The 8308-nt window shown below is 49.6% G+C and overlaps 1 protein-coding gene across 2 annotated transcripts; it reads right to left on the bottom strand.

Moving 5' to 3' along the window:
- Positions 1-1329: 1329 nt before the first annotated feature.
- TMEM254 (transmembrane protein 254) lies at positions 1330-8006 on the bottom strand. 2 transcript variants are annotated; one of them, XM_056120723.1, is made up of 4 exons: positions 7881-8006; positions 5260-5363; positions 5059-5118; positions 1330-1911 (listed from the first exon to the last, which is right to left on the bottom strand). In XM_056120723.1, exons 1-4 carry the CDS (start codon positions 7971-7973, stop codon positions 1791-1793), a joined length of 378 nt encoding a protein of 125 aa, XP_055976698.1. In that variant the 5' UTR covers positions 7974-8006; the 3' UTR covers positions 1330-1790. The 2 variants fall into 2 exon arrangements, with proteins under 2 accessions (XP_055976698.1, XP_055976697.1); XM_056120722.1 differs by lacking the exon at positions 7881-8006 and adding an exon at positions 7559-7865.
- Positions 8007-8308: the final 302 nt, after the last annotated feature.

Here is an 8308-nt window from a genome sequence, read left to right as displayed (position 1 = left end):
ACCCTAAGCTGCTAGAATCATACAGCATCCTGCTATTCAACATTGGGAGGGTCTACACAATAAAAAATAAACAAAAATACATGATCACCTGAAAATTCCCTCAGGGCTGGGGATGCCTTGTATGTAACAGGGCCTGGGTTTGAGCCCCAGAACCACACACCAACAAGACAATATTATAGCAATAACACAGTGGGTAGGGTGTTTGCCTTGCACGTGGTCAACCTGGCCGACCCGGGTTTGATTTCTCTGCCCCTCTTGGAGAGCCGGCAAGCTACCGAGAGTATCTCGCCCGCATAGCAAAGCCTGGCAAGCTACTCGTGACGTATTTGATGTGCCAAACACAGTAATAAGTGTCACAATGGAGACATTACTGGGCCTACTCAAGCAAATCGATGAAAAACGGGAGGACAGTGACAGTGATTATTAGCTTTGGGCCACACCTGGTTCTGTGCTTAGAGGTTACTGTTACTCTAGGAGTTGCTTGGGGGACCATACGAGATGTTGGGGATTGAACCTAGGTTGGGGGCAATCAAGACAAATGCCCTACCTGCTGTATTATCTCTTCCGCCCCCAGAGACAATATTCTAAATGAGAGAAATTCCCTATTCATGCTTCCTTTAAGCCACTCTTGCTTCCAACTATTCTGAAGACCACCACATTCACTAATGACAGGAGAGAAATTCGCTCTCAGAAAGGCAAGTCTTATCTCTCTGGCCTGTAAGAATGAAAGGACATTTAGCAACCAGCTCCCAGATCTCCAGGGATTAACTCTTTAACTCACATGACGTAGTGAGGGGATTGCCATTACCTATGTCCAGCATCTAGGCATTGCAACGTATTTGTGCCACTGTTTTTATCAATACATGTTTGTTGTTTTCCAAATAGTCTCACATAAATCACCTTCTCTAGCCCCCTTTGCTTGCAGTCAGTGACTTGTCCCCTTTTCTAGAATTGGGAGAGCCCGGCAAGCTACTGAGAGTATCTCGCCCGCACGGCAGAGCCTGGCAAGCTCCCCGTGACGTATTCGATATGCCAGACACAGTAACAACAAAGTCTCCAATGGAGACGTTACTGGGCCCGCTTGGTTAGTGCCACACTGAGAAAAGAGTGAGTTTTAGAGGATAAGCTCCTGTTTCACAGGTGCCCAATGAATGTGTGTAGAACTGAGGTGGTATGTAACTGTAACTCTCTTCCTCTAGATGGGTAGAAAAAGTGCGGGTGGGGGGGGGAGAGAGAGGAGAGAAGGAGAGAGAGTGAGGGTAAATTGTTTTAGCCAGGAGGCAGGAGTAAAGGTATACCAAGCAGTGAAGTTTGTAGTGGTTCATTTATTTATTTTGTCCTTGTTGGACCATACACTATACTCTGTGATGTTCTGGGGTAATTCCTGGCTCTGCACTCAGGAATTACTTCTGGCAGTGCTTGGGGGACCATATGAAATGCTGGGGATCAAACTCAGGTTAGCCACCTTCAAGGTAAGTGCCTGAGCCCCTATACTATTAACCCAGCCTCAAGTATGTGGTTTAAACCAGATGTGAGGGAAAGCACCAACTATGCCAAGGGCCTCCAGAAGGTAGCTGGAAGCCCTCTGCCAAATAGGTTAAGTCTAAAGAATTGGAAAGTTAGAACAGTTTCCTCTTAGTTACTCAAGCTCGGTAAGAGCGTATAAAAGAATAATGAATAACTAGGTCTTAACTTTCTAGAAAGTAGAAAGATCAAGTAAACAACAACATGCCTCTCCAATAGGCGAGGCTGAATGTCTTAAGTGTGGAGAAAACTTCCAGACGTCTTCTTTAAGTACGTTTTTGGCGTTTGGGTCTATAGGCAATCAAGAGAGAGAGAGATGCTATTCCAAAGAGGAAAGTCTGTAGGAACCACAGGAACTGAGCTCGGACATTGGTGATGCCTTTAGCCCTAAAAAGAAAAGACAAGAACATTTTCAGCACCAAAATGTTAATGTCCCAATTTCGCGAGAGTATTCTGGGAGGTGGTGGGGGTGGTGGAGGAGTAGGCTGGGAGCACTCAGGATGCCAAGGGGCAATTCCTAGATTCTTGGCCAATTGGGCCAGATGCTTGCAGTTGGGTATTATAAAACTATCTTCCAAGATTCTGAGAATCAGAGTCAAAGGCATTCGATGGTTGGACCAGGGAGATAGATAGCTCAAAGGGCCTAGGAACATGTTTTGCATATAGCCCCCCATGTCCGATTCCTACCTTTGCAAGGTCTCAAAACCCAAAGGAGGGGCTGGAGCAATAGCACAGTGAGTAGGGCGTTTGCCTTGCACAGGTTTGATTCCCAGAATCCCATATGGTTCCTGAGCACCACCAGGAGTAATTCCTGAGAGCATGAACCAGGAGTAATTCCTGTGCATCGCTGGGTGTGACCTCCCCCACCAAAAAATGACAAAAACAAAAAAAAAAACCCAAAAACAAAAATAAACAAAAACAAACCAAAGGAAAGAATTAAAGCTTTCTTGAGGTTTGAAAGAAAGTGTTTGTTTTTGCTTTGGGGGAGGTCACACCTGGCTGTGCTCAGGACTTACCTGCTAGCTCTGCATTCAGGATGCTGTGGCTCAAACCTAGGTTGGCTACATGCAAGGCAAGTGCTCTATCTGCTGTACTATCTTTCCAGGCCTACAGAAAGCATTATGAAGGTAGATCTGATATGAGTCCTAGCTTGGCTAGCTACCAGAGGTGACCTTGGGCGATCATTCTCAGAATCAGTTTCTTTATCTGTAAAATAGAACTTTTGTAGCATTTACTTCACCCAGTTTTGATACGACTTTGAGAGAACACATACAAAGCATTGAGTAGGGGGGTCTGACCCTCAATACTAGTGAATGCCTGATATAACATACTTCGTACGAAACTGCTTAAAACAAAGCACAAAAGAAAATGACCCAGCTGAAATAAATGGTTTGCTACAGACTCATCACAGCATGTAAGTCTCCTGTGGATGAATCTGAATTTATAACAACATATAAACATGTCATAATTTTCCACAGTAATAGATTAAAGGAGAAAAATCAAAAGATCATCTTAGTAAGCATATAAGGAGCATTTGACACATTTTGACATCTGTCATAAATACCAGTTTTCAGGAAAGTTAGAACATATCTATAGAACATCTGATAGAAGTCTATAAATTTTATTATTTTTATTTTATTTTATTTTATTTTTGCTTTTTGGGTCACACCCGGCGATGCATGGGGGTTACTCCTGGCTCTTCACTCAGGAATCACTCCTGGCGGTGTCTGGGGGACCATATGGGATGCTGGGAATCGAACCTGGGTCAGCTGCGTGCAAGGCAAACGCCCTACCCGCTGTGCTATCACTCCAGCCCCAGAAGTCTATAAATTTTAGAAAAAAAATTGATGCAAAATATTGAAGGCTTCCCTTAGATGAGGAACAAAGCAGGAGGGACACATCATCACTTCTGGTCAGCACTCACCCAGAGGGCAGAGGACATGGCTCAGTGGTAGAAAATGCCCTGGTTCAATACCCAGCATAGCACTGCAGCACTGTCATCCCGTTGTTCATCAATTTGCTTGAGCGGGCACCAGTAATGTCTCCATTGTGAGACTTGTTGTTACTGTTTTTGGCATATCGAATACGCCATGGGTAGCTTGCCAGGCTTTGCCATGTGGGTGGGATACTCTCGGTAGCTTGCCGGGCTCTCCAAGAGGGGCAGAGGAATCGAACCCGGGCAGCCCTTGGCTGCGTGCAAGGGCAATGCCCTACCCGCTGTGCTATCACTCCAGCCCAATACCCAGCATAACAAAAATAAAAATAAAACAACAACCCACTGCATTGGAGATGTTAGCCAGTACATCTGGGAGGAAAAATAACAGTTTCTATTCCTCGATACAGTTATATATCTAGAAAATATTTTCTTTTTAATCTATAGAAACCAGAAAGATAGTACAGCAGATGGGCACTTGCCCTACACATTCCCTGGTTTGATCTATGGCACCCTACATGGTCCCTCGAGCCTGCCAGAAGCGACTCCTGAGCAGAGAGCCAGGACTAAGCCCTGGGCACAGCTGGGTGGGGCCCCAAAGCAAAATAAAAATGTAAAAATCCTACAGATTAACTATTAACAATTGATTAAGGGGTTTAGCACTAAGGGCAATAGATAAAAACTCTATTCATACATTTTATTAACAATAAAAAGGGAAACTTATAATAGTATTTGAAAATAGAAGCAGCTGGAAGTATCATGATGATATATAAGGTCTCTTAAGATTATACTGGAGACCTATAAAATAGAACTTGGTCATCTTATTGATTTGAAAAACTCAGTATTGGAGATTCTCACAAAGTAAATTGAATCCAGTAAAAGCCTCAAACAGGCGTATACATTAATCTATCTAACTTTTGTCCTTATCTATCCATCTCTGTATTCGGGACAATGCACGAGGCTGTGCAAGGACCAGCAATGGGGAAATCTCTTGAACCACGTGAGACAACAAATTCTGTCAGGTCCCAGTGACTGTGAAGCCAATTCTACCCAATGCTGTATTCAGAGCAACAATGAGCAGGTGGTCCACCGGCTCGACACAGTGTTCAAAAACCCACTCACATACATCCGTGTAATAGAACATGGAGCATTAATGAGGAGTGAAAGTGTGTGAGCACCACAGCCAGGTGTATACGTATGCAATTCCCCCCACCCCCACTATAAAGGCAGCAGAACAACAATAGGGATGGGAGGGCGGAGAAGGGAATAAGATCCAGGGACCAAGGTCAACAATTAAATCCCAACTTGAAGGCAGCCGGCTCCCACACTTTTGTTTTCTTTGGGGGTTATCCGGTGAATTGGAAAACAATACAAATTATTTCAATAAAGTAAGTAATCAACAGAAGTGAAACAAATTGAATTCTCTCCTGAAATAGTTACGGAGAGTTCCCTCTCTCTGGGTTAGGCTCAGCCTTCGCCACAGGGCTTCAACTCTAACCTGGTGCTCTCAGCCTACACCTGCATCAATTATTTAAATGTCATTACTCTTAACTTCTACTTGATACTGAAAGAAGAGCGAAAGGCCTCTCACAAACACCTACTTGCACAAGACCAAGGCATACAAGGACTCTCCCACGTGAATCAGCCAGGCAAGCCAAAACCTGAAACAAAATTCAGCCAAGTTTAGTTGATGCTTAAGTGCCGCTGAACTGTAACCCAGAAAGCTTTTGGAAACGGTCCCTTCACCTGAACCGCGTGGATATTTAAAAACTCCGTGGGTCGTCTGGGTCAGCTCTCCTTACCCATTGCGCAGGAGAGTGAGATGATGGTCCACCAGGTGCTGAGTGAAGGGGCCCAGGGGTCCTAGGCTCTGGTAAGGGATGCTCTGCGGCCAGAAGACAACCCACTGCAAGGGAAGCAGAGCCAGAGAACACCTATTAGGTCACTGCAATCAGCCAGCCTCTGTTTCTGAGAGGGGCTCGGAAAACCTGATTCCACGAGAACAAGAACTGACCAAAGAAACTCCAAGTCCTCTGGGCTGCTTCTCTCCAGCCCATTCTCGGAGACCGACAGTGGGAAACGGGCAGGTTAACAGACTCAGTGCTGCTTTTTTAAATCTTTAGTTATTTATTTTTTCGCTTTTTGGGTCACACCCGGCGATGCTCAGGGGTTACTCCTGGCTTTGTACTCAGGAATCACTCCTGGCAGTGCTCGGGGGACCATATGGGATGCTGGGAATCGAACTCAGGTTGGCCGCATGTAAGGCAAACGCCCTGCCCGCTGTGCTATTGCTCCAGCCCCAATCTTTAGTTATTTCAAGTCCAGGGATTCTATAGGTACCAGTGGGGCCCTACCCTTGGTTGCAGTGCTCACAATGGTACTGAGGAAGGTGGCACTCGGTCACGGGGGGAGCGGGGGTCAGAAGGGGTGGGCTCTACCACTGAGCTACATCTCAGGGCCTAAATCACTGATTTTTATTTTATTTTATTAGTGAAACACCATGAGGTACAGTTATAGACTTACGATTTTTATTTTATTTTTAGGGGCAGGATTTGGAACACGCCCAGTCGTTGTGTGGTTTAGGGGACCATTTGGGGTGCTGAGATTTGAACCTGGGTCAGCTGCATGCAAGACAAACGCCTTATTCTGAAATCATCTCTTTGGCCCCAAATTACTCCCCTCCCACAAAGATTTGTTTGTTAAAGCACCACGAATTACAAAGTTATTCCCAGTTGGGTTTCTGACATACAGTGTTCCATCACTGATCCCACCACCAGCGTCAACTTCCCTCCGCCAGTGTTCCCAGGTTCCCTCTCCTCACCCCAAACCCAGCCCCAAGCCTGCCATCTTGACAGGCAGCTTTTAAGTCTGGTTATTCAAATTTGGGTCTCACGATTTCAGTGTTGTTGACTCAGTGGTTTAGACAAGCTGAATTCAACAGAGTTAAGCCGTCATTCCTTAACACCACCCTGTATCTGAATCCCCTTGACCCCTGCCCTGTTGCTTCTCATCCATCTCTTCTCCCCTTCCCCTTCACTCTATTTCTTTCCATCTCCTCCCTACAAGTAGCTTCTCAATAACTTCCACAAAGCATTATTGCATAGAGGTTATTACAAACCCTAGGAGTGTAAGTGTCCTTGCTAGCTTCTTTACTATAAAGATTATAATGGATTTCTTTAAGCACCCTTTACTCTTCTTTCATTTTTTTTTAAATACCTCTAAAAGTGGTAACCATGGCCCATACCACCTGGAAAATAAGTCCTATCGATTACAAGAAGTACTAATAACCCACGCAATCACGCAGGGCCTTTGCAAGCTTTTCCCAGTCACTCCGTTTTAACTGCCACCGATGGGAGAAGGTGCCACAGTGCCAACAGTTCCAAACTGTCCTGTCCCATACAAACCTGAGCCAAGGGCCTCCAAACGCCTCCTCCAGCCCTTGGATCTCAGGATTGACTCGGATCAGATCTGCGAGCAGACCTACTGCAAGACCCCCCCACCCTTCCCCTCCCCCCCACCGCCCAGCACCAGTGTCCCAGCACCAGTCCCCGCATCCGAAGCCTCCTGGAGAGCGTCCCCGCACCCAGAGAAGTCACAGCCTCGGGGAGGCCGGGACAAAGCGATCTCCCGCCTCCTGGCCCGCACAGCCGGCGCAGGGACGGCGTACACTGCCCTGGGCAGCCTGCGCGCATCCCAACACCGGCAGGGCCTGGAGGCGCCCACAAGCCACGCGAGCTCCGTCCCCTGCCCAGGGGGCGTCTTTCCATGTCCCCACTCGCCGCGAACAGGATCCGAGGTGGGGCGCAGAGTTCCCGGGGCGATCCGTGTGGATTCCACGTCCCTACTGTAGACTAGGACACCTCTGTTCCCACCCCCACCCCGCCCCCACCCCGTCGCAAGAACGTCCCGGAACGCTCCGCTCTGGAAGCCCCCCCAGCGTGGACAGCCACGCCCGGACCTGTCATCAGAGCGCGGCGCAGACCCGGCCCGCGCGCGCGGGGACCCGGAGAGGGCGGAGCGGACGCCGCGGGACGAGCCCCCCGCAATGCTCGGGGCGCAGGCCCCGGGTCCCCCGGGCCGCCCCGCCCCGTCCAGCCTTACCGCGACAGCGCCCAGCGCCAGGACCGTGACCAGGGAGGCCAAGGGTCTGGCCCTGCGGAAATAGGCGGCGGCGTTGCGGCCGGCCTCCGACTTGGCCACCATGTCTCGAGCTGCAGGCCCCGAGCCGTGGGCAGCAGGCGAGGCGGCCCGGACCTCCCACCCCGAGACCCGAGACCGATCGAGCCCGGGGAGCCGGTTTCTCCGGACGCGCAGCAACCCCGCTGCAGGCGCGGGCAGAGCGCGCCGACGCCGAGTCCCCGCAGCCGCGCCCGGGCTGCGCCTGCGCCAACGGTCCCCGCGGGCGGGTGCGAGCGGCCCTGACCGTGTAGTAGCCGAAGGAGAGGGTGATGACGGTGCACCAGAAGAGACTGCTTCTCTGGAAGAAGGACTCGTCGCCTCCTGCCACCTTGCCCATCGCTGCGCCCTCTGTCCCGCTGCCCCGCTGCCCCGCGCGCCTGCTGGACGCGGCCCTCCACGGGCCAGGGGCGGGGCCTGAGTGCCCGCCCCTGCCCTGCTCCGGCTGCCGAGCTGCGAAGAGTCTTAAAGGTTCTGGAACTGCAGAGCGAGACTTTTTTTTTTTTTTATTTCCTCCACTGTAAAAAATCGTTGTGGGGCGGCCAGGGGAAGGCCCCAAGGGCTCTTCCCCTAGCTGGCTGCGTTTGGGGTGCCTCGGCCGCTCACCCAGCCGGAGGCCTGGGCCATGGGGAGACGGTGGAGGAGCGGAGGGCCAAGCAAGTTGATTGATCAGTT

The sequence above is a fragment of the Sorex fumeus genome, unplaced genomic scaffold, assembly GCF_029834395.1.
Source record: "Sorex fumeus unplaced genomic scaffold, SorFum_2.1 ptg000043l, whole genome shotgun sequence".
Classification (NCBI taxonomy): domain Eukaryota; kingdom Metazoa; phylum Chordata; class Mammalia; order Eulipotyphla; family Soricidae; genus Sorex; species Sorex fumeus.
Note: the sequence above shows the minus strand (reverse complement) of the source record. Positions and strands in the feature narration are given on the sequence as shown.

Excerpts from the sequence above, each read along its gene's own strand:
- TMEM254 (XM_056120722.1), bottom strand. The coding sequence starts at position 7,660 with ATGGTGGCCAAGTCGGAGGCCGGCCGCAACGCCGCCGCCTATTTCCGC. Across the intron at positions 5,364-7,558 it reads TGGCGCTGGGCGCTGTCGCG|TGGGTTGTCTTCTGGCCGCA; the intron begins GTAAGGCTGGAC and ends CTTCCCTTGCAG. Across the intron at positions 5,119-5,259 it reads CTCACTCTCCTGCGCAATGG|GTTTTGGCTTGCCTGGCTGA; the intron begins GTAAGGAGAGCT and ends ATTTTGTTTCAG.